This window comes from Ochlerotatus camptorhynchus, unplaced genomic scaffold (genome assembly GCF_037179485.1).
Source record: "Ochlerotatus camptorhynchus isolate MF236.1 unplaced genomic scaffold, CSIRO-AGI_Acam_v1.1 ptg000539l, whole genome shotgun sequence".
Classification (NCBI taxonomy): Eukaryota; Metazoa; Arthropoda; class Insecta; order Diptera; family Culicidae; genus Ochlerotatus; species Ochlerotatus camptorhynchus.
Genome location: NW_027041022.1, coordinates 410001 through 437331, shown reverse-complemented (window position 1 = coordinate 437331; position 27331 = coordinate 410001). Strand labels below are relative to the sequence as shown.

At 38.0% G+C, this 27331-nt stretch overlaps 1 protein-coding gene across 2 annotated transcripts in view; it reads left to right on the top strand.

Annotated features, from left to right (window-relative positions):
- LOC135713136 (potassium voltage-gated channel protein Shaw-like) overlaps positions 1 to 27331 on the top strand; it is a 399326-nt gene that overhangs the window by 323759 nt on the left and 48236 nt on the right. For both annotated transcript variants that reach the window (XR_010518710.1, XM_065236251.1), the window contains exons 5-6: positions 17968 to 18085; positions 19237 to 19431. Coding sequence is in view for 1 of the 2 variants with exons in the window: in XM_065236251.1 (XP_065092323.1) it covers positions 17968 to 18085; positions 19237 to 19431 (313 nt within the window). In the remaining variant the exon portion in view is untranslated. The remainder of the gene's footprint in view (positions 1 to 17967; positions 18086 to 19236; positions 19432 to 27331) is intronic.

Here is a 27331-nt window from a genome sequence, read left to right as displayed (position 1 = left end):
ACCTGGACCCTACCTATCGACCCATCAACCAGGACCAACGGCTTTACTTCCCTTCCGAAAGAAGGCGTGATCAGAGATGTTATGCCTCAGAACATCCCGGTGGCGCTGACTGGGATTGAACCCAGGCCTGCTGGGGTGAGAGGCAATCACGCTTACCACTACACCACCGGCACCTCTATCGATGTCATCATAACCATTTCCACACCGACAGATGTTGCTGTTCACAAGATTTATTCTATGGAGATACGCATCTAGCGAGTAGTGGTTGGACATAAGTCTACTTATCACGCAAATGAAGTTACGACCTAAGCCCAAGCTTTTAAACCACGCTCTCGAGGAAACATTAGGAATAATTGAATGTAACCACCGTCCAAGATTTCCAGTGTCCCAATCGCAACACGAAATGGTACTCTGACACACTAAATGGTAAAATTCATCGTGTGAAATTTACCGGTCATAAAATTCGCCTTCATGCACGCCCACCTTTGCGAGATAGTTCGCTTTCTCATTGCCTGAAATTGAGCAATGTGAGGGGACTTATACAAAATTAATCATATATCCTTTGAAAGGAAATAAGATGAGTGCCTACCTGTTTTCATCGACCGAATAGCCTCAACCGAACTGAGACTATCCAAGAAGACGAAGTAGTGGTCTGCGGGCATGTTTGAAATCTTCCCCAAAGCGAAGTTGATTGCTGGCATCTCAGCAACAAAAGCGGAACAAGCTTCCTAAAGTTTGCGGAAGGCGATAGAGTTGTCATTGAAGACACTTAAACCAGTGAATCCATTAAGGCGTGACCCGTCTGGAAAATATTTTTTCACGCAATTGACGTGTTGGTACTTTTCAGTAAACATACGTGGTATAATAATAGTTCGAAGCTGATCTGGAATCCCATGAATCACTTGTTTCATGGACAGATCATATTGAATTGAGGAACTGCTAATGGTGAAGAGAGCATGGTCTGGAGTATAACAAAGAAGACACATATCCGAGGATATGTAGTGGTGGTAGATTCTCATAAATCGAGATTGTGTGTTCAGCCCAAGAATTTCTTCAAAATTTGCAATTATAAGTGTGTTCGTCACTCCGCATTTGATAAGTATTCTGACTCCCAGAAACGGTTCTGGAGAAGTATTACTCCTGCCAGAACCTTGAGACCCGTGTACATAACACAGTGAGTGCATACATCCGAGAGCAATACGCAGACAACGATATTGAATTCGTTTCAACTTTATTAGGTGATACTCTCTTGCCAAGAGAAAGCAGAAAGAACCGTACTCTAGAACAGAGAGAATTGTTGTTTTATAAAGCGTTATGAGGTCTCCCGGATGAGCAACCCACCATGTGCCGCAAATTGAACGGAGAAAGTTAATCCTCTGCTGACATTTTTGCTTCAAATACGTAATATGGGTATGGGTAGTGCACTTGGACACTTTGAATCAAACCAGACCCCACGGTACTTGATAGACAATGATTGAGTCATGTTTCTGCCCAAAAGATTAAGCTGCATTTGGGCTGGGTATCGTTTTTGAGTAAACACTACCAGTTCAGTTTTCTGCGGCGAGAATTCGATCCCTAGATTTCTAGCCCAAGGAGACAAGTTATCTAAGGAACTTTGCAATGGTTCTTTCAAGTCCACTGCATGTGGACCTATTAAGGAAACCACACCGTCATCTGCGAGTTGTCTTAGTGTTGTCTATATCTTTGACATAAAAGTTATAAAGAAGAGGGCTGGGACATGAGCCCATGTAACTAATTCTGGAAGTTGTCAGTTGTCCAAGAGAAAAGTTCATTTGCTATTCTGACTATAAATTGTACAAGAAATTATTTAAAAATTCCAGAAAGTCCACATTTTAATGTCCAAGAATACTGAAGCCAATTGCTCTTTGTGCGCAATGTTCACTCGGCAGCTATCATTTTGTGGACCTCCTCATTGTTCTTCATCAGCAGTTTTTTCGGTCGATGCGTCGTCGACTTTGGAAAGCAATCGTTTCGTGAGGAGTGTGTGAGTGATGACCACGTTTTGCGTCCATGGCTGCAATGGAAGCGCTCTGCCCCCCGTTGGCGATATTGCTATACAATGAAACCACTGGAAGTGGATTTTGTTTTGATGGAGGAGGCTTATTGGAAAGCGGAAGATAAAGTGTTTATTAAATTGTACCTTTTGACTATAGTTTTAAGATGTTTTGTATGGTGAACAAGAATACTCGGTTCAGTAAAGTTAATTCGAATGAGCCTTATCAAATAAATTAATAAACAAACCTTACAACAATCACATTTCAGCAAGGAAAACAATGTGAATAAATTCATCATTGATATATTTACGACTGTCATGGAAATGGTTGATTTAAATTGATATCTCATTTCACTAAAATTAAATAAAAAATAGACCAATGTAAAAGGGGCTGGGGGTGATACTGGGCCAAAGCATAAATTTGGTTAAAATATTTTAACATATGTAACCTAGCTATTAGGACTACACTTGGTTAGGATCACAATATACCTCGTGGTTTTGCTTTTATTTATGACACTGAACTGAACAGCACTATTTATATGAAACAAATTGTTAATTTTATCTACACTTTACTCCAAGAGTTCAAGAAACATATTCTTATCAACATTTTCTGTTTATTCCAGACATTTACATCAGTAATCATTTTCAAATTTTGGTCCAATGTCACTTCCTAGGCCCAAACGTCTTACGGTACTAGAAGAGTTTCAATGGAACTCCTGTATTCCAATGTTGTTTCGTTATTATTGTTTAAGAGCATTCATTGGAGAATACTAAGGGTACTATGAGGGGCATTTCAAGAAATTTACGGAGCCACTACAAGAGAGCAAAACTCATAGAGGAATTCCACCGATAATTCCATGGGAATATTTACCGAATGCAGAGAAATCTTGGCGATTGTATTCATGAATATATTTAAATTAAATATTGCATTCAAATTACTTATTAAACCCAAGGTTGCAAATACTCATTTGAGCTTAAACAATGTTTTTTTTTAATTATGAAATAATTAGCTGATATGATCATATTTTGAAATGGTAAGATACAAGAAGAGGTTGCAAAGAATGTGTTTAATATATTAAACCTGTTTATTTCACTTCATGAGAGTCACAATCAGCGATTTTTCACACACTCACACACTCACTCACTCACTCACTCAGCGATCAGCAAATCGCTGATTGTGACTTTTAGAAAGCAAAATTTACAGGTTTTTTGTTCTAAACGCATACTTTGTAACCTCTTCTTGTAAGTTACAAGTAAAACATGTCATCATACCATCTTTTGGTTTTATTGTTCCGAAAAACATTATTTTAGCTGAAATGAGTATTTGCAACCTTGATTAAAACCACTGGCGTACACCACAAAGATGCATGAAGGGACAAACTTCAATGAAAGTTTTTGGACAAAAATTTGCACCACGTGGTGCATACAAAAAATTTCTCGAGTATTTTTTTTTAAGGTGGTTCATGGAGGGTTAAAAGAAGAGGGTGAATTGAGGTTGAAAAAATTCACCTTCGTGATGGTAGATCGAATAAAAAGCTTTTTATAGAATATTTCTGGTGTAAAAATATCATCAAGGTGGTGCATGGCATGGAGGGACTAATCAAAATGAAAATTGGAAAAATTGAATCACGCTAAAAATTTGGAGGTGCACATTTAACTGAAAATGTCTGGTGGAAAGTTCGCAATACTGTTGTGAATGTAGAAGCAAGGTTTATTCATTTTTCTGGAGCATAATTTGCATCGCTCTGATGAATGCAAGCTTCATTGAAAATTTATGGTGGAAAATTTGCAGCATTCTGGTGCATGAAGAGGCAAAGCCTGAAAATTACACCACAAAGGTACATTGTGAAACAAACTTCACTGACAATTTTCGGTGCATCGTTCTGGTGAATGGAGGAGCATGCTTTATTGAAAATTTCTGGTGCAAAATTTGCATCGCTCTGATAAATGAAATGAACGGAAAATTTCTGATGGTAAACTTGCACTGATGTGGTAAATGAAGGCACAAGCTTTATTTAAAATTAATCTTTATTGAAAAATTCTGGTGGAAAATCTGCACCGTTCTGATGAACGGATGGGCAAGCTTTTTGAAAAAATTTTGGTCTTAAATTTGCATCCTTCTGCTGAATAGAGAAACGAACTTTAACAATAATTTCTGGTGTAAAATTTTCACCATTCTGATGATTGGAGGTGTCCGATCACGGACACTGGAGATGGTGTGGCAATCCTCGGCTCGGAGGATTCCAACTGATTTGGCCAATTCCTCCTGTGGGAATGCCAACAGGAACACACATAAAAGCTCGACTGAAATTATACTTAACTCATAGCCCTGAAAAGGACTGTTTTATCTTCGGATTGTTCAAGAAGGAAAAAACGATGGCTTATAATTTCAACGGCGCTTTAATTCGGTGTTCTCTTTACAAGGTTTGTGGACTGTATATCGCGACGCGCTAAATGCGTTGCCTTAAATATGTTTGGCTGTCAACATTTTTCCTATCTTTCCCCTTTCATTCATAAACCAATCAGCGCTCGCTGCGCGCTCGTTGGCTTGCAGTCGGTTGGTCGTCGTTCGGTCGGTGCTGCTGTTTGCATGCTCGTGCCAAGCCAGGGGCAGCGTAAGGAAATGATCAAAGCTTGTTTGTAGGGTCTTGATACAAATTACACATTATGTTAGTGTTGGGAACCGTTTACCTGCGGTCGCCTCGGGGTTAGTAGAGGTTTTTAAAGGATTGGGTAATCAGGTAGGGTGATTTACATAAAACAAAAACTATTACTACTACTACTACTACTACACTACGTTCGCTCCAATCGTGAACAGAAGGGAAGCTGCTTTACTGAAAATTTATGATGAAAAATCTAAAAATAGGGGCAAGCTTTATTTGGCGAAAAACCTGCAACATTTTGATGATAGGAGAAGCAAGCTATATTGAAAATGTCTGGTGGAAAATGTAAAAAGGGAATCTGCACCAATCAGAAGATTGGAGAAGCAATTTTTATTGAACATTAACGGTGGAAAATTTGCATCGTTCTGATCAATTGAAATTTTCTGGAGTCAAGTTTGTATTGAAAATTTCTGGTGTAAGATTTGCAACAATCTGCTGCATGCAGCGTCCTGACGTAAAAATTGCACAGCTCTGGTGAATGGAGGGGAAAGCTTTATTGTACATTTATGGTAGAAAAACTACAACGTTTTGGTGAATGGGCGGACAACTTAAACTTGATTTCCGAGAAAAATCTTAAGGGTATTGAATTCTTTTGACAGTTCTAAAAGAAAAGATTTCTGGGGATGATTCCATGAAAATTCTGCGAATAATTTCTAGTGAATTCTGCAGATAGTTCCAAGATAATTTCGAAAAAAATACCGAGAGAATCAAATTTTGAATGAAATTCCAAATGGATGTTAAGAAAAAATTTCAAGCTCATTCTGGGAAGACTTTCTGGAGAATGCAGAGGAAATTCTTCTGAAACTTTCTAAAATATTCCGAGAAGAATCTCAAGGATATTGAATTATTATGAAAGTTCCAATATATTTCCGGGGAGAATTCAAAGAAAATTCTGCAGATAATTTTTAGTGCCCTAGATAGTTCCAAGACAATTTTGAAAAGAATACCGAGAAAATCCAATTTTGAGTGTTATTTCTAAGGGATTTCAAGCATTTTTTTTTTCGAAAATTCGGAGGATAATTTCTAGCTCACTCAGTTCCAATGTGTTCTGAGAAAAAATCATGAAGAGTTCTAAATATACTTCCAGTGGACTTCTGAGAAGAATTTCAAAAGAGCTCTTAGGAGAGATCTAAAAAAATCCCAGAAGAAACTCAAGGATATTGAATTCTGATGACAGTTCCAAATGATTTCTGGGGAGTATTCCAAGAAAATTCTGCGAATAATTTCTAGTGAATCCTGCAGATAGATTATTCCGAAAATAATACCAAGAAAATTAAATTTTGAGTGAAATTCCAAAGTGATTTTGAGGAAAATTTCAAAGGGAGTACCGATAATTTCTAGCTCATTTCGGGAATAATTTCTGGATAATACTGAGTAAATTCTTCTGAAACTCCAAAGGAATTTCAAATCCAAGGTGTTCTGAGTAAAAGTCAAGAAGAGTTCTAAAAATTTCGAAAAGGAATTCTGATGAAGGACTTTTTCGCAACTGGACAAAGTTTAAAGACAGCTTTTGGATTACCTAATTGAAATGTGGGTATTAGTTTGCCATTGAACCTTGGTCTATTGTTGTCTTACTAAAAATTCGTCTGAGAATCTTCTCTGAAAAAAAAAACAGTTACAGCTGTTTATGTGTGTTGCAAAAACTTCGGGTTTGTCTTTTATATCATCTTTAAAACATGTTGAATGTTCGGCATCATTTTTTGTCACCACGACTGACGGTACTTTGGGACGGTTCATCATCGTCGATGCGATTAAATTGCCAATTTTCATTGGCTGTCTGAAAGCAGTTTGCATTGAAGAAGATGAACCACCACCGGAGCAAAAAATAGCTAAATTAAACAGTAGGGAAACAGTGGTGGGTGGACAGCACCATCTCCCACGCACTTTGGAGTACTCCTCATCCCCAGAATAAATGCACCATAATACAAATTGCCCCTCCTTAACAAGATTCCTGTGCACGCTAGTGATTAAAACTTCTATTTTAATCTAAAAAGCCAACCTGATGCACTCGAAACCGAAACAGCATTGAAAGAAGAATGATCGAGGACTCATCTACAGTAAAATACTTTGCATTCTAGCAAGAATTCCGATGTAACATTTCAAGATGTATGGACCATTCTACAAGCCCATATCATGGTCTACAGAACTTTCGTTAATCAAAAATTGTAACTTGGGCTTTGAGCATAAATCATCCGATTATTCCTACGCTTATTCAAAATAAAATGTATCTTTAATCTTGGTCAGCTTGATGCAGATTAATGTGAAAAGAGCTCGCACTCTATTTCACGCACACCATTTTCCTTTCTGCAATACACCATCACCGAGTCAATATATGATTAGCGATTTCCCACGCGTGTACCCGTATTAGCGTCCGCTGGCTGTCAGTTTATGTCGTTCCACAGCTGCATTTTCCCGCTCTGATTCCCTAAATTATAAAATCAGAACACGATTTTTCACACCGACATTTTCAACTTTTGAACTACCCACCTTCGCTTCGCTTATGGTTATTGTTATGTGACTGCAACCAAAAATCAGCCATCGTTCACCACAACGATTGCTTCAATATCATTAATGCAACTCAGCAACAATAACCAACAACAGCCAAGAGTGACAGCTTCACAGCCAAATTGGCGAAACGAAACAGGGAATAGCCGAAATAAATATAATCATAAAAATGAAAATTGGCAACAAGCCACTTGTGCCCTCGGAGACAGGCCGGCAGTGGGGGCTTTTTCACGGGGATGGAAAATGAAGAAGGAAAAAAGTAGCGAAATCTCCTACTTGCCGAAAACGGCTGTGTTCAGCGAAAAGGGCATTGTTCGGTCCCGTAATGGATGATCTCGCCTGACTTTTTATATTTTTTATTTCCATTATGATGATTTTCAATACTCCACCGGGCTCGAGCCAAACCTGGGCTGCAGCAGAGTTGTGCACATTATTGCGTCCGGACTGTCATCATTTGTTTTTCGGTGTCATATTTTCCCGTGCGCTTGTTGTTGGAACTGCGCCATCCTATTGGCGTTGAGGGCAATCCGAGCTGATGAATTTTATGTCAATGGCTTCGACATCAATATTTATCGGGAGGCTATTACTTATTGATGGCAGGGTTTTGGATTTTCGGGCTTTCGCTCGTGGAGTGATTGGCAAGGGGTGAGAATTTTTAATATAAATAAATTGGGAATGTTGTTTTGATTTCGAGATGGGATGTTTGGCACTGAAAAGAGTCCGGATGAATTTCGTCACCAGGAATGAAAAAGTGTATTTATTTATTTGATTACCTAGTGAATTATTTAAAGAATCGCTAAGGCTGTTTCATAATTCATCTAGCCTCTCAAAAAGATAAATGAGAGAGCACGTTCAATGCATTTATAATCAAGTCCTGAGACTCCTGAGGATCCTAAAGTCTGGTCGTCTTCTCAGGGTACACAAATGTCATGTCAAATCAATAGGACCTCCAGTTAATGTCCTGAGGATTCACAGTCCTAAGTTCAGAGGACTTGCTGGTCTAATCCAGAATGCCTGCATGCAATTTTGGAGTACTTTCAGGGAAAATCCAGTGCACAGCTTTTCAATGAGCTTGAAAAATATTAAAATACGATTAGGCTGTGCGTGTGATCGAACCTGACGTTTGTTTTTTCGTAGAGTTTTTATTTCTTCTATAATCGGTTGCTGATCTAGCCAAAACCAGGCCGAGGGGACAATTTCTAGTTCCTCAGTCCCTATTAATTGCCGCTGAGAAGCTGTTCTGAAGCCAAGTAGAATCTCCACAAGGCGTCCCATCATTCGTCCCATCATAAGTTCCATCAAATAAATGAAAAGGGGCCTCTAAATAGTATTGCAGATTTAGATTTCAAATCAAAACTGATAATGAGTTTTTTTTTATTTAATTTGATCAAAACGTTATGGTAGCAGTGCAAAACGTTGTAACGTCACGCAACAAAACGGCTGACGAAATCGTTATAACCTACTCAAATCAGAAACTCTTGATGAATTATTATAGGAAATTTATGTTTTGTTACTTTTCATATTATTCAGAAAAAAATAAAAAATAATGCGAATTGCACTCTTCTGTCACAAACAGTAGCAGCAACTTGTTTACGACTAAAATAAGTTGTATTGAAGATTCCACAATCGATTTACAACAAGCGTGCTACCATGAAATATGTCAATAAATCAGGCAAAAATGTGGATGTGAAAAATTTACATCTATGGACAATTTTTTGGGATCTTGGACAACGAAAACTAACAAGGTTTCGGGTGTAACTTGTTTTCAAATTCTGATGTACAGAATATACTTTTCTGAATATGGAAATTTGAATATTAAAATCAACCTTGAGGAAATTTTCAAAATTATGGAAGTTAGGAACGATGTTATCCGGACTGATATCCGCTCCGCACATCGCTAGTATAGCGCTCGATACTGGCTCGAAGCGTGGACAGGCGAACACAACGTGTTCGGCGTTCTCCTCGACGCCAGCACACGTGGGGCAGATGGGAGTACTTGCATGTCCGAACCTATGCAAGTAGCTCCTAAAGCAGCCATGGCCTGACAGGAACTGTGTCAGGTGGAAGTTTACTTCCCCATGGCGCCTGTTGACCCAGCTTGATACGGAAGGTATCAAGCGGTAAGTCCACCTCCCCTTTGTGGAGTTTTCCCACTCCGATTGCCATCTCGCGGTCGACACAGCTCGCGCGTTGTTGCGCACCCCTCGATCGGTCCTCGCGTCATAGCACACCACGTCCTCCTTAATGATAAGGCTGATTGGCATCATCCCTGCTATGACACAGACGGCCTCTCTCGAGATTGTGCGGTATGCACTGGCCACCCTCAAGCACATTAGCCTGTGTGTGCTCTTTAATTTCCGCCTGTGGCAGTCAATATCCAGTACCGCAGCCCACGCAGGGCCGCCGTATCTGAGGATAGATACTACGACCCCAGCGAGGAGCCTGCGCTTACTGGCCTTCACTGCCGAGCTGTTAGACATCATGCGGGATAATGCCCCCGCAGCCGTAGACGCTCTCTTGCAGGCGTACTCGACGTGGCAGCCGAAGCTGAGCTTATCATCGAGCATAACCCCCAAGAGTATCAGAGAGCGCACAGACCTAATTGTGCTTCCGCCGACTGTCAACGTCGCATGCTGTACTGACATGCGATTGTTGACTACGACCACTTCCGTCTTGTGATAGGCAAGCTCCAGTTTCCTGGGTCTCATCCATACCTCCACAAGCTTGAAGCAGTGAGCCGCTGTCAGCTCTACCTCCTCGGGGGATTTCCCGTAGACTACCAGCGTGACATCGTCGGCAAAACCTACAATTTTCACGCCTACCGGGAATCTTATCCTCAACAATCCATCGTACATGACGTTTTATAACACCGGGCCTAGGATGGAGCCTTGTGGCACTCCTGCGGTGACTCTAACGCATTTTTCGCCATCTTCTGTGTCGTACGTCAACACACGATTCTGAAAGTAGCTTTCCAAAATCTTGTACAGCCCTCCGGGAATTTGAAACTGGTGTAGCGAGCTATCGCCCCCCAGCATGCGCTGTTGAACGCGTTCTTCACGTCTAGGGTTACCACCGCGCAGTAGCGAATGCCCCTTCGTTTCCGGTGGACCACCTCTGCCGTCTGGATGACGTCGCGGATGGCTTCCACCGTGGATCTGCCCTTACGGAATCCGTACTGGCTGCTTGACAGGCCGTCTACACCTTCGGTGTAAGCCGACAACCTGTTGAGGATGACCCTCTCAAGCAGTTTACCAGTGGTGTCCAGCAAACAAATGGGCCTGTATGCTGACGGGTCCCCAGGAGGTTTTCCTGGCTTCGGGAGAAGCACCAGCCTCTGCCGCTTCCACGCATCTGGGAAGATGCCTACGTCCTGACAGGTCTGAAAAACAGAACGGAACATGTCTGGATTTTCCACAACGGTCGCCCTCAGAGCCACAACCTACAGCCTCAAGTAACATTCAAATGTTATACAGTATGAGGAAACCTTTACTCAACCTCTATACAAGCAAATCTGGCGAAATAAGCCAGCTACTTATGGCTCTACGATTGGGACAAGCTCTTATTGGATATCTATTTACGCTTCTATACAGCTGTTATCCTGTTGTTTAGTTGTGTATGAACTTGAAAGACGCTTACTCAACCTTAACCCGATTATTCAATAATCATTACACAGATTTCTCTTGACGTCAGGTTAAATATTGTTTGCTCTTTTTTTTTCTTTTTTTTTTTTGTTGGAGGAATTTTTAAAATTAATCAAAATTAGTTAAAAGCACACCACCAAATGACTCGAGACGGCCGCATTTCCGATCTTCGATACTACCAACTACGCTACGCCAACACTTTGAACTGACGTAAACAAATTTACATGCCCTTCTACAACAAGATCGTTGAGTAGAGGCTTTAATTCAGCTTTGTTAGCTAGTTAATTCAGCTTTGAAAATAAGCAGAGTAAAAGCTTTAAAACTGCACACATCTAAGAATAAACCTAGTTGACTGTGAAATAGCTTCCAAAGTAGCGCACACAGCAAATTAGTTGAGTATATGTAGGTTGTATTGTTGTTGAAAAAGCCCTTTTGATGTTAATGTTATTCAGCAAGAATGGTTGGTTGTGAATAAGCCCTCAAATGAGTAATAAATCCACTTTATTATCTTTGTTTTACAGCTACAAGTCGAAAGTTGATTAATATTTGCATAGAAATGGCATAATCGTTTATTGACTGCTGTTATGTAGTTCTACTGACAAATTGAATAATGGTTGTGAAAAAATTGATTAAACACTCTTCAAAACTATTTTGCTAGCTTCTGCTTGTAGCTGTATCTGCAGCTTTGTTTCAGCTACTTTACAGCACAACGCTGGAAAGGTTTGCTTACAAAGCTGAAAATGTTAGTTGGGCGGGTATCTGGAAATCCAGGAAAAATTGGAGAATCCTAAATTACCGGAGAAATTCCGAAAAAAGTCCATCAAATTCAACGATAAGTCAGGAAAAATTACAATATACTCTTTCAAGAAAATGATTATTCTAAAAAATGCAAGTTCCTTACACTGGACTAGATTCTAAAATCATTTTGAAGAACTACTAAAAGAATGTTGATAATATTCTCAGACGATTTTTTAGGAGATATAGGAAACATTCTGGAAATATTACCGACATATTTCAGAGAAGAATTCCAAGGGAATTTTGGAAAGATCTCTCAGAGAAGATAGTTTCAAGGAAATTCCGAGACTCACAAGCGACGCATGGTAAGACACAACACTTATTGCTTTACAACGTTAAAATAAATTAAAATTTACCTTTCTTTTGACCAGTTTCGGGTGTGATGCTGCCCATCTATGGGACAATGGCCAACTAATTACTCTATATGTTCATACAGTCAAGATTCCTATAGTGCGGATTCGTTCTTGCCGGATTCCTATAGTACTTATGCCACTGGATTCCTATAGTACGGTGGATCCGGCATTAACGAATACACGTAGCATATGGGATTAGAGCTAATTGGGACCAAACACTGATTGTACGGCAATTTGAAGAGATAACTTCCTGATGTCTTTTGAGAAGTTGTTAAGCAGAAAGTTGGCCACCTTTTGAGACAATTCAGTATCCGGTAGGACACAAGTCTGATCCTGTGGAAGATCCGGAATATCCGTAAAAGTGGCCAATTCATGAAACTGATCCTAGAGCTCCGCGGATTTTTCGAAACCACTCATAAACGTCTTATTAGAATGTATTCGGAGTTGTGACCGGAATATGGGCCCTGCGGACCACGGGATAGTTCACCGTAAGATCCGCAACATCCGTAAATGTGGTCAATTCATGAAACTGATCCTAGAGCTCCACGGTTTTTTTAAACCACTCATAGACGTCTTATCACAATAAATTCGGAGTTGTGTTCGGAATATGGACTCTTGGGACCACGGGATGGTCCACCGGAAGATCCGGAATAGCCGTAAAAGTGGTCAATTCATGAGACTGATCCTAGAGCTCCATGAATTTTCCGAAAACACTTCTATAAGTCTTATCAGAATGAATTCAGAGTTGTGACCCGAATATTGACCCTGGGGACCACAGGATGGTTCAATAGAAGATCCGTAACATCCGTAAAAGTGGTAAATTCATGAAACTGATCCTAGAGCTCCATTTTTTTTTCGAAACCTTTCATAGACGTCTTATTACAATTAATTCGAAGTTTTGACTAAAATTTGGACTCTGGGGACTACAGGATGCTACACCGAAAGATCCACAACAACCGCAAAAGTGGTCAATTCATGAGACTGACTACCCAAGTAACAATCTAAATGCTTGGAAGATTTATTCTTATTTTATCATTGTTTTATCATAGCATCCCTTCCAGCCTGTGGTTGTATTACGGTTTTGTGTGCTTGTCATAAAATCAGGCCGTCAAGTCGTCTATAAAACTGTTTTATGACTACTAAATTAAAACTCAGACTTCATAGTTTTAACGGTAGCTGTAAGGTGGTTCTGCATCACTACTTATAACTGAAGAATAAAACCAAAACAAAACATACAATTATGTTTTATGGTACACTTTTTATGACCGATATAAAACTTGAAGCAGTCTTAGAGCTTCATTAAAGCTTCATTACAACTATCATCTTTATCAGAGGCCTAAGATTCACAGATAAGAAATATACTGCTACAACAAAAAATACTATGAAATTTTTTGTCATTATAAAAAACAAATCTATTCAGATATATGAAATGAAAACCCCTTCAGTGCTTCTGAACGCGATGAAGATAAGAAGATCGACAATATGAAACTCCTGGAGGAACTACACTTATACGATCTCTACATAAGGCACAGTGCGGTGAAGGAGCTCTTAAAAATATTGAACAGGCGGCTTTCCGATACACTTCCGAAAGATCCACGAACCCTTCTTAAAGCAACGCCGACAGTTTCACTAAATCCGTTTGGAGATGGCCAGTATGGACATCACGGCTTTAAACCTTGTATTGAAAAAGCTTTTAGTGGATCCAATAAGCATTTCTTACATCTTGATTACAAGCGAAAATAGGAGGATCGCTTGGAATGTTGACTTTTTGACAGGTGGTCATGGTTTTTGTTTTGTTTTGATTCGCTGTACCGAATAAAACCAGCAAGCTAGTTATATAGCTTAAATATAACTTAACGCTCTCAATTTGGACTACGAAATGCTAAGATACAACCATTAGGTTTATGTTATGCTATAGAATTCCAATCTAGGAGAATATGTTATATTGAGGTATTTTTAAGGAGTAGCAAGTTATAACGAAAAAAAAAATGTCGCCGTATGAACAAATTTCACTCAGTATGAATAATTACGCTTTAATTGATAGGCAATAAAACACTTTCATACATCTATGTATAATTAAATAATATGTGACTGGTTATAGCTCAACAGTAGTAACAGTTTTGTACTAAATAGATAATCTTTGAATGACTCTTTAATGCATGGTGCTAATGCAGACAAATTAAAAATATCCCTATATTTTAGTATTCATATGGCGCACTAAATTTATGCTCCTATTTGGTATAATAATCACCATAAATATTGCACGGCATGCTGTGAAGCATATACAGATTGGTTTAAAATTATAATAAAGTTGTCTTATTTTCAATGTACAATAAGATCAGCCATTATTACCAACTGACAAGGATCATGATTTCACATCAAACATCGAAAGAATAAAACCACAATAAAATATTTCTCAATATTAACTATCATCCAAAAACCCCAACTTAAAACCTTCAAAGTTGTCAAAATGTTTTGCGTATCATGTTTTATCAACTTCTTCAGGAGCGATTTATGCGGTTGTAATATAGTTTTATGGTAGTCATTAGAAGGCTGTTAAAACTTTCTGACCTGGAGGAGGTTTTATGTTTTCATTTTTAACAATCACGTCTAGAGTGTGATAAAACTGACATAAATCCTATGCTCCTAAAGTAGTTCGCATATCAAGTTTTAATGACTGCATTAAAACTGGGCCAATTGGCCATGACATGGCTGTATTGCGGTTCTCAGGAGATTGTTAAAGCAATGTGGTCGTCAGTGAAGGTTTTATAATTTGGTTATATCGACTGCTATAAAACTTAAATAAAACAAAAATTGTTGCTTGGGTAAAGCGAGATGGTTCACCAGGAAGATCCTGAACATCCATAAAAAAAAATCAGTTCTTGAAACTGAGCTTAGAGGTCCGCTTTTTTCGAAAGCACTCATTGGCGTCTTATCAGAATTAATTTGGAGCTATGATCAGAAAATTGACCCTGGGGACCAATGCTCAATGGTCCCAAAGCCGTATTTATGAAGACAAAAATATTAGCACCAAAAACATCCTTTTAGGGTATATGGTGCCTTTGGGAAAGTTTCCTCGTATTTTTTATCAGATTTTAAATTAGGGTGGTCCTTAAAATTGGTGAATTGAAAATTCAACCTTTTTTATTACTTGAGATAGACTAATGCAGTGTTTTAAAAAGTTGTAGAACAATCAATTTGAACTAACTTTGCTCATGCCATCAAATTTGTATCTCTTATGGTTCATGACTTAAGGCTATTTTAAGCGAATAGGTTAGAGTGGCCCCTAAAAAATCTTTTTTTAAATATTTTTATTGGTGAACAACGTATAAACAAAATTTAAAGAAAGTCGATTTTCTAGAGACCACCCTAATCAATGGTAAAAACATTGTTCTAAATACTTTATGAACTTTTTATTACGCATATTTTTGCACAAGTCACTAATTTGATATCTCTTTTATTTAAAAGTTATGGCAAGTTTTTGATAAAAAAAAAAAGATTTTTAAAATTAAATTAATTATTTCAAACAAAAAACGCTCTCACAGTTTTTTTTTTCCACCAATAATAAAAAAACACGCTCTTTAAAATGAAATCAAAAGTTTGAAAATCAGTTTGCTCCATTTAGAACCATATTTTCGAAGAAAATCTCCATTAATTTTCTAATAATAAAAAAATAACAGCCTGGTTGCTTCAGCAAAAACATGCATCATCATAAGTTCTAAATGTAACCAAAACAAGGTCTGTTTTTTAGGGGCCATCCTAACCTGCTTGTTTAAAAAATCATAACTAATGAACCATAAGAGATAGAAATTTGGTGTCTTGAGCAAAATTGCTTCGAATTGATTGTTCTACAACTTTCAGATAAAAAGATCGACCAAACAATATGAAGAAACTTTCCTGAAGACACTATATACCTAAAACTGACGGTTTGGGCGCAAACATTTTTGTCTTCCCAAATACGGCTTAGGGACCATTGTGCAGTGGATGGTCCTCCGAAAGATCCGAAACATCCATAAAAAGGCTCAATTCATGAAACTGATCAAAGAACTCCGTTTTTTTTTCGTAAACTCCCATAGACGTCTTATAATTATGAATTCGGAGTTATGATCGGAAAATAGACCCTGGAGATCATGAACGCTCCTCTGGAAAATAATAGACAACTCATCAGAATGAACTCAAAGTTGTGACTGGAAAATGGACCACAGGATCCATTGGATGGTCCTCCGGAATATTCGGAACATCCGTTAAAGTGGATAGGTCAATAAAACTGATCTAAGCACTCTGTGGCTTTTTAGAACTGCTCATAGACACACTTTTTTTTTTTATTTATTATCATGGATGATTTCTAGGTGGTATTTAAGTATCTAATAACTTCTAGACACTTTTAACGGAATATTTGAATACTGTTCCTTGGATTTTATGAACTTATTTCCCTTGACTTCTTGGAGATGTTTCTTTGGAGTTACAAGTACACGAGGAACTAGCTTCAATGTTTATATTTTTAATTCATCACATCAAAATTTTATCAATAAGCCATTTGAAAACATCGTCTTATTGAGTTATTATTAAAATTAATTTATGAGTGGTTTTGACAAAAAAAACAACCTTGTAGCTCTTGGATCAGTTTCATGAATTAATCACTTTCAATGATCTTCGGATCTTTTAATGGACCATCCCATGGTCCCCAGTATAAACTGTCTGGTCAAAACTTCGATTTTATTGTGGTAAGATGTCTATGAGTGCTTTCTAAAAAATCATGGAGCTCAAGGATCAATTTCATGAATTGGGCACTTTTAGGAATGTTCCGGATCTTTCGATGGGCCAACCCGTAGTTCCCAGAGTCCATATTCTGAACTCAACTCCGAAATTCATTCTGATAAGATCTTTTATGTATCTTTAGTTAGGAGACTTTCAGCCCTGGGCTGGTTCGTCTCCGAAAGTTCTGATAAGATGTCTATGAGTGGTTCCTAAAAAACCACGGAGCTCTAGGATCAGTTTAATGAATTTACCACTTTTATCCAGGGCCCATATTCCGGTCACAACTCCGAATACATTCTGATAAGACGTTTATGAGTGGTTTCAAAAAATCCGCGGAGCTATAGGATCAGTTTCATGAATTGACCACTTTTACGGATATTCCGGATCTTCCACAGGATCAGACTTGTGTCCTACCGGAAACTGAATCATCCCAAAAGGTGGCCATATGAACCGTACTATAGGAATCTTGACTGTACGTTGTTCCGTACACGTCCAAAAATAAGAGAAGAGAAGTTACTGCATTCAGGTTGAAAATGCAGGATAAAATGGGGGGTCCTCTTCATTCATCAATGGTTCAGCAGTATTAGTGATATATAATGATTCCTAGGCGTTTAGATGTGAAGCTTTTCGGACGGGATTGATGAGTACTGCTGAACCTTCAGAATTTTAAGTTCTATTTTCATTTTTATACATATGATTATCAAGGATAATCTTAGATTTAAAATGAAACTGGCTAAGTTTTCAATTTAAGGCATTAAAAATTAGGGTAAAATTCTTTATGTTTGCCTCAAACTACCCAAAAATGATTCTTCGCATGCACAACCACCTAGGCATTTAATTTCAAGTCAGAAAACTTAACTTTTGATGTATATATATCCCATCATATCCACCGGCCTTTTTGAGATATGGAATTAAAAGCCCATTTTTTTTTTGAAAAATAATATCCCATTGTGTAGTATTGGGAATCAAGTAAGAGAAAAACTGTTACCCTTTTTGGAATGGATTTTTGCACAAAATACAACAGCTAATGTGCCAAGAAATATGCAATCAAAAGTACATTACTACAATGCCTCCACTACAGACAATTTCCCCATTCGAGTACACCTTTAGATTGGAAATGGTTGAAACATCAATATTTATCCAGATTCACCTATATTATTCATCGATTTGTGCTCTCCTTTGAAGATACACTCTCTACAGCACTGATATTCGATTCTCTTCTCCTTCCTCACTTTCAGGACGGGAAAGCTGCACTACCCGACCGACGTTTGCGGACCACTGTTTGAGGAGGAGCTAGCCTTCTGGGGCTTAGATTCCAACCAAGTAGAACCGTGCTGCTGGATGACGTACACCCAGGTAAGTTTCGGCCATGAATCAGCCTATTTCGAAAATGTTACAATTTCCATAAAACACACCCGGGCAGGCTCTTCACGCTGAAATTGGTCCCATTGTGGGACTAAAGGTAATCATCCTTCAATTCAACAAGTCTCGTTAGGAAGACCTCGCGTTCATGAATTCACAATTGTAGACACATAAACCATGCTCCATGCTCCACTCGGGATACATAATTTAATAATGGGGAAATTTTCTGGAAAATGCTATTCACAAAATAGGCTTTCAAGGTACACGGTTTTCTTTTCACGTACGCCATGCCACGCCACTATCATCACAGAAGCCAGTAGCAGTTAGAGTCACGTACCGACATGTGCGGTGTGTCACCATTTCGGGGTCTTTATCCCAGCTAACGAGCTAAGAGTCGTAGCAAACATAAAAATGTGTGTATAACAAGCAAATATGTAAATGGGCGAAAACGGCACCTATCCAAATGTTGTTGCCTATTGACATTGGGTGACTTTTTTTTCCTTCATTCGAATGGGGATGTGACGGAGTGGAAAATTGCACAAAAACACGTACAGACGACGGCGCTGATGGACAATGTGGGGGTCCTTTTTTCTCGGAAGATGTTGAATGGTGCTGGCCAGACGATTCGCAAACGAGTATTTAAAGGTGCAATTTTGATGTTGGGAAAAGGATTCAATGGAACTTTCAAATCACACCTCCTTGTACAATGAAATGTAACAAATTCCTGACCCACATTCCAAATTTACTGTGAAATTTTCGGAAATGATTAATGTCCCTTGGCCTTCCATCATCCGCTTAACATGACATCGGTAGACAATTGTATCAAAGCATTTATCTCACTCCCCACCGACGAACGATGTCAAATTCTCTGCAGCTGATGCTTCGCTTTATCTGACCCGTTTCGAATGAATCGTCAGCAAAACTAGCTCGGTCTATTTGCCCAGCTTTGCCATCGTCATCCATTGTCCAACTCGTTCAAGTGCTACTGATACTGCTACTGAGGCTATTTGAATACGGTCACCGTTGTCGTTGTACAGAATGCCTTGTCGTCTGCCTACATGTGAAAACATATGCATTAAAAACCAATTAAAGTGATCCGAGACAACTGCATTAATCCAACATTTACTGTCCTTCTCTATCCACAGCATCGGAATACGCAAGAAACATTGGCTGTTTTAGATAGGCTAGATTTAGATACGGAAAAACCTACCGACGAGGAGGTAGCGAAAAAGTTCGGTTTCGAAGACGCTTACAATAAAGGAAAGGTGAACTGGTGGCAGCATCTGAAGCCGCAGATGTGGTCGCTGTTCGACGAACCGTACAGCTCCAACGCCGCCAAGGTAAGTTATATCGTGTGGTTGGGGTCCAACATCTCCTAATAATACTGTGCTGGATTTCTTTTCAAATATGCGAAAAATATGTCAATATTTTAAAAGTTATTGCATCACCAAAATAGACGTTACACTTCTGAAGTATTTGCAATGAGAAGAAAAGAGTTAAACACCAGCAAACCGACATGAATAACCAAAGTAGATACTAGGAAATTTCTCGTCAATGCTCAGTACTGACATCTGTCCCCATGTTCGAGGAAAACGATTAGCTAATCCACGAACTGCCGTTCTACGCATATCAGTCCCATGTTTCAAAAGTTGCTTCTGAGAAAATCGCGAATAATGTTTCGAATCATTTCTGCTCATTGGAAGAAATATACGTTAAAATAAGTTAGCGCATTGTTCACATTTCAACTGGATCAATATATAAAACTACAGAAACTACCTTCAATGAAATCAGTTAAGCCTATTTTTATACGAACAATATGTAATGGGACTGTTATGCCTAGAAATTTGCACTAAAGTAGGAAATTCTACGCATGTTAGTCCCACTAGGAACTGTTACTGTCAGTGTTGTTTTGATGGCCACGTTGCGTTTGACGTCTTTACTCTTCTGATTACATGAGCGTGCTTGCGTTTTCCGCAGTTTTGGAAGATCCTGGATAGTTTGTATAACTTTCCATCATTAAATTACAACCACAATAAATTTGTTGACACTTCTATAAAACCATTAAAAGTATGGGCATCTCACGAAACTAATGATCAATGCACTATTTAGACCATAAACTTCTTAGCATCTTGTTCTACTCCTTAGAAAGATGAACGTAGGCCTAAAGGAGATTGTCATTTTGAGTCCGATCATAGATTTAAGGCTGATATGCTGTGGACAAAAGATCAATACGTCACACGATCGTTGAACGTGGGCCTCGATGATTTCAAGAAATACACGGATAGAAAACTCCTTATACCTTTTGGCAAATTTCTATTGCTGATTATTCATAAAATGTATAAGTCAACTTATAAGCAGACGCCTTGCAAAAAGTTAATGAAGATCATGTGTCAAATGAAATGTATAAGCGGTCACACATACCTTTTATGCATTCTCATAGGACCTATGTGGTTTGTCTTATGGAATGTATAAGGCTGATGTTTTGGCAAAAATGTATAAGTGAAACACATGAATAAAATAATTGATTTTCTTTTCGTGTAGTTTAGAAGAGTTAACATGCACCAAATTTCTTCCGTACTACGTATTATTAAATTATATAAGGGGCTTTTCATGAAACACGTAGGCACTACCCAATTAACAATTCAGTGACCATCTAGCATCCACTCTGATTTATGATGGTTTTATAACGACAATGAACAATCCAATTAGTTTAAATATAGCATTTCAAAGTGTAAAACATTCCTGCTTAGTAATTCAACTTTTTGCTGTTGTGAAAACCTTTTATAGTCTGGCAAGAAAGTCAAAAACTGTCTTGTTTTAAAAATAAATTTAAAACAGTTATCAATCCCTCCTTAAAACTGTTCTGTAATTCAAGCATAAACGTCATTAGCAATTGTTTATTAATGTCTTGATAAAATACTTTATAAACGTGATCTATCTTTATAAAAGCAACCATAAAACCATTTGGTTTTGCATTAGAGCAAAAAGCATTTATTGTTGCTTTTTAGGTTTTTTAAAGTGCATCATTAACTCCCCAATTACTCTGTTTACAAATTGAGCTTAAAAGCTGGTTCCTCATAATTAATAAATGCCAATTTTATGACAAGGAAATCTCAAAGGATAGACGAAGTAGGATGAAAAATTCAAGTCGTTTTCAGAAAAATTTACTTCTTAAGAAGAACCAGCACATCATCAACGACTAACCATCTGGCGGAGAAGAGTAAACTGAGCGGTGCCATAAAACATTGTCGAAATTAAAAAAAAACATACCAGCCTTCTCCAGATCTTGCGAAATATCAACCGACAGCAAACCACTGAAACTGTTCGTAAGCGGAGATTAGCTAGTTTCCGATCCATAGCCTGATTTTAGAATCAACTCTTCGAAAATTTCATTCAAGCGTACATCCCTGCATCGTTGGATGGTGCACTTCTGTAACCATCCGTAAGAAGGGGAACTTTTTCGGGAACGATTGCACTTCCAGCTGTTCGAAATGCTGAGTAACTGCTCCCAATCCATCGGGAGAAAACCGCCTGGAAGAATCCTGGATCTCACAGCGCAACTATCGAAAGATAAACAAACTTTGACGTTTAACTTTTTGCAGGCAACTTTGCCTCTATAAATGCTGCCATAAATCTGAACGGGTTAGGATCAAGCAAAATGGCTTTAGATAAATACAATTCAGCCTGCAAGTTTTCTTCATAAAAGCCATTTTAAACCCTTATTAATTTGTTAAGGAATTCTTGAAAGCAAAACAACTTTTCACAAATGACCCATGAAAATCAACTTTTATGCCACCGCCATGTTGCAATTAGTTTGCTTGTTTTTACAATCTTCGATTTTCAAGCAATATTTTCTTAGATATAACTATATTTTGGTAAATTTAGCAATGAGCAAACATTAAAATGCGAAAATAATAAAAAAAAGTCTCGGCCAAGCTCGATCTGAAGAATATATATATTTTTTTTAATGTCAAATAATTAGTCAAATCGACGTTTTACGAGGGTGGACTTAATTTTTTCGATGTTTTCACGTACATTTCACATAAAATTTAATATGGCACTTAAAACTAGGCCACTTAATGAGAACTATTGTAATAAATTTGGATATTCAACAAGATTTTTATACCATCAGTTTCTATTTTCATTATTTTTATAAGATTGGATTCATAAATCCTTTTATATCTTGATTGATGCTTTCCTAGTGGAAGATTCAGCATGCGGCTAGGGGAAATAGCTCGGAAAGGGTTTTTATTGTTGCTAAATAGCTTTTATTGTAGCTTTCAAATCGTTATCAATGCGTTCGTCATACAACCTTTTGCAGCAAATCAATCTTGAAGAGCTTTGAGAATACACCCTTCAGAACCTTCTCCAGGGTGGGCCAACTAGACATATTCTAGTCTTAATGAGGTTTTAGTGGATGCATTAATGACAAAATAGCCTTGACCAGGGTTTTATGAATGTTGTTTTATAGTTGCTTTGTAGTATTCCATAAAACTTGAAATGTTACTTGGGTAGAGAGGGTCTATATAATAGTACGTTCAGACTACAGAGTTATAACATGTTATAGCGCTATCTTGATGGTGGTTTCTGTGTTGCAATTATTTGACAACCGTTATAACATGTTATAACTCTACAGTCTGAACAAGGCATAAGAGAGGAGCGGACTAGCTGGTTATAAGCCAAACGAACTGTCAAAGCCAGAGTCAATCAAGCAGCGCCTATCTGGATTGCATTGGCAGTGTTGCAAGAAACTATTGCCAAGGCAGTTTATTTTTAATCCGCTCCTTTTGTATACTAGACCCTCTCTAACAGACACAATAGGGGGAGTGTGGGGAGTGGCAAGTGTCTACTTTAGTGTTTAATATTGCATTGTTTGAAAATAGAAACTGGCGTTTTAATATGAAATCCCGTTTTTCTTAATATTTATCAACATTAAATAAAACTGCCACTTCCTAAAATGGTTCATACTGTTTCTTTTGATTGTATAAATCCTGTTTCAATAATTTGTGTACACAAATCGATTCGTTAATGATAAATTCAGTCGAGAACATCTTTGTGGGACAGTTATGCGTAGAATTTCAACATGGGACAATTAGGCTTTATGTTGTTCTTATACAAACCCAGAACAAACAATATGTTTTTCTATTTTCAGTGCAAATTCTACCTAAAAAAGTACTGTTTTATGAACCAAAGTGAAAAACGCCCAAAAGTAACATGGGACAGATATGCGTAGAACGGCAGCGAACATGTGTGGAAAATTTATGAGCGGGTTCGTGTCTGATGTATTCGGGACAAATTATTTTCATGAATGTGTTTCTATCTAATTTGGAAGGTGATCGGTAATCAACAGATACTGTTTATTTTCATAATAATTATTGAACTTTCCCAATCTTATAAACATAATAAGTAACAATTTATTAACAAAGCTGTTTAAAAAAAAAAAGGATAATACTAAAAGTAATTTAACAGTAATTCCAGTAGTTATACTCGAGGATGTACATTTCGTACTTCTGTTTTCTTCGTCTATTAAATTACCACAATGTGGGGTTGCAAGTTTATTCGGATGCTTTGTTGATTGTTCATTATCTATTGATCACTTGTAATATTTACGTTTGAATATTTTTGGTGAACAAAAAGGAGGACACTTTTCACATTTATATAGTTTTGAAGTAACTGCTAACTCTAGAGGGAATTTATCTCTGTAACTGTAACCAGTTCGTTTGCTAATCTGGTTAAAATGCTATATTCAATTACCATAAAGATAAATCGTCCAGTACAAACCTTTGTAGGTGCGACTCCCATCATCATCATCAAATAACTTTGAGTAAAGGAATTATTTACAATTATATTGATTAAATTTATTTTTTGTAATTTTTAATAAAAAACAGGAACCAGTTTTTGAATATAAATTTTAGTAATGAAATTGGGTTCTTAGCGGAATGCTAAATAAAACAGCAAAAAAGGTTATCTTCCATTTAATTCCACTTAATTAATTTCGGTATCCATGACAGATACGTATTTCGACTACAATGTGCAGTCTTCATCAGTGTCATTCCCACTAAAGAACTTATCAAAATCTAACCCCCTTAAGTACTCATCCCCTAGGTAAAAAAAGTCAAGATCATAGGTATAAAAATGAAACTACAATGTGTTGAATCGGAACCTACCTAACTAATAAAAACCAAAGATTTAAGTAAGCTAAAGGAGAAAAATCTATACAACTCTCTAATAAGGAAAATCCCCAAAGGCTTGGTGGCCATCATAATGAAGTAATGAAATTGGGTTGTTAGCGGAATGCTAAATAAAACAGCAAAAAAGGTTATCTTCCATGAGTACTCACTATGAAAACGTGTGCGGGAAAAATACCACCTCTGATCGTGTAACACAATAATTCCCTGATTCATGATTTGACAGCCAGTTCAAAACAATTACTAACACTTTAACTAAGTGGAATTAAATGATAAGTACTCGCATTTCCGGTTTTAACTTTTCAAGCTACAAGCTACGTAATCCACCCATCGCTCCTCCGTTATCCGATAATCTTAATGTAGTTTCGCAAGAAAATAATATTCTAGACAATCGTCAGCTGCAAACCTGAAATTGATTTGAATAACCTCATCCAACAGCCACCATTACGAAACTTTCTCTGTCTGAAACTTTCAATACCGCTCAGCCCTCTCCCCATTCTGTCTTCGCTTGTATTTCCGATCTCTCGAAGCAGCATTTCAAATCTTATGCTTAGGGGACGACGGGGTAAGATGGCCACCCTAAGCTTAAAGTAAAATTTTACCTAAATAAATCTATGCATAATTTCCGCGATAAATTAAGTAAACATCGATTTTCATAGTACTTTCCCTAATTGCATTAATTTTCAGGAGATTTCCTTAACATATGATGATCTTTTATAACAAACCAAAAAAAAAAGTCTAAATAATGCAAGAATTTTTTTTTTGAAATATCATCAAAGTGTAAAATGGGTTAAGTCCGATTGGTTAGAGAACATTAGCGTAAAAAATTCACACTATGTGGTGCCAATAGGCAAGTCAATTTCCTGTGCAAAATATACTTTGAGATCATGACCATATAGGAAGTTTCCGTCTTCGGGAAAGTTAATCGGCTGAACAAGGTCTTCTAAATTGTGGCTAGGTTAGTCCAAAATTATCTCTTTACACGGTGCTAGTGTGACTGTGTACTTTAAGTTGATGTCCTGATCATCTAAGAAGATGCCCAAAGCTGAAAATTTCTTTAATAGAAAAAAGTCTAACAAGTCTTTGGAAAATTTATTCAGGTGATTGAAACCTTCTGGATGGTTGACAATTTTCTCACTACACCGCGCGTGTAAGTCTATCATGAGGAAAGCCTTAGTCACCTATCCAACTTTGCCGCCTACTTTCTAGATGGTCAGGCTTTCTATATATACCACATGCTGAAAGTTCCCATTCTTACTTGCACCATGTAGTGAGGAAATTGTGAATAAATTTGTCTACCATCCATAAAGCGTTGATAACTTAAACATGTTCACCGAAAACATCAACTTCGGCAGAAAACAGCAACAGATGGTCAGGATATTACGACATAGCTTACATGTACAGGAAGTTCATATGTATACTAGTGCCACGTAGTGAGAGATTTGTGAATTTTCCTGTTCACCATATCTTCATTTTGAAGTCCTTTCTCATCTTACCAAAATTTCTGGATACAGAAACTTCGAGGGGGCCCTCATAGCCTAGTCAGTAAATGCACGGTATTACCAAGCCGGTGGCGGCGGGTTCGATTCCCGGTACCGGTTGAGGGAATCTTTCGGGTTGGAAATTTTCTCGACTTCCCTGGGCATAGAGTATCATTGTGCTTGCCACACAATATACAAACTCATGCATTGGTATTGACATCGAAAGTTCTCAATTAATAACTGTGGAAGTGCATCAAGAACACTAAGTTGAGAGCACGCAATAAGCTAATATGCGCTGCGTAATAAGCTTGAGATGCGAATAAGAATAAGAAGAAGAATAATAATAAGAAGAAGAAACTTCTTAAATAACCAGAATCTTGTTTCAATCATTCAGGATCTTCGGGTGATTCCTATGTGGTCTCCGTATTCCAAATTCATTCTGATTACAGATCTACTAGGTGGGGTGAAAAGTAACCTCCTTGGGAAGGATTTTTTTTTTATTGAATATAGTCCTTGTTAGCTCGATACATTTATTCCAGAGAATTTCCAACGACATGATCCCGTCCGAAAAGTTCCGGAATGTCTTCCAAATACTGCTCCGCGGCGTCTCACGTGAGCTGAATGTTTTGTTCATGAGCCATTTTTTTTAGGTTTGGGAAGAGATAATAGTCTGAGGGAGCCAAATCGGGCGAATACGCTGGATGCGGAAGCAATTGGAGCCGTAAGTCATTGATTTTAGCCGTGGTTGCGAAGCTCTTCTGCGCCGGCGCATTGTCTTGCAAAAACAATATTTTTTTTCGCTTCATGTGAGGCCGTTTTCTAGCGATCCAATAATGCACAGTAATACTCGCTATTGATGGTTTTTCCTTTTTCGAGGAAGTCCACGAAGAGTATGCCATGACAATCCCTGAAAACCGACGCCATAACCTTTCCGACCCATCTATCCTCCCTCGGCCGCTTCGGAGCACTCGTGCCGGCTTCTGTCCATTGCCCGGCACTCATTCTGTTCTCTGGGGTGTAATAGTGGATCCAAGTGCTCTCGCGTTCTTGTTTTTGGTCAGGAGTGAGCTTGCGCGGCACCCAGCGGCAGGATAACTTTTTCATATGCAGAATCTAATCTAATCTAACACCAACACAGCCAGTTCTTGAAAGCATCCTGGAAAATAATGGATATACCTCCATATTTTTTCTTGTCTATTTGATATATGTTTTACATCGAAGAAGCGCCACACATATCAAAACGGCCAGGCCTACTGTGCAGCATTTAAGGGGCAAGATGATTCAGAAAACATCGGGCCTGTTTAAATCTACGATGCTTCAGAATCCAATAAATGGATGAAACGTGGACATCTCGTACCGTACGTTCCGATTTTGGTAATTATATGATTGGTTGGTAGTTGAAAGCATCAACGCTAGAAAGGTTAAGTGATGCTCCATTTTCTTAAGACGGTTGGGACATGAGCACTAACTCTTGTCCTAGCCTTTTAAGGCTTATGGCTATAGCGCCATTACTCGCTTTCTGAAAAGAGAATAGGGAAGGAAAAGGTGAAGGACAAAGGGAAAAGGATTAT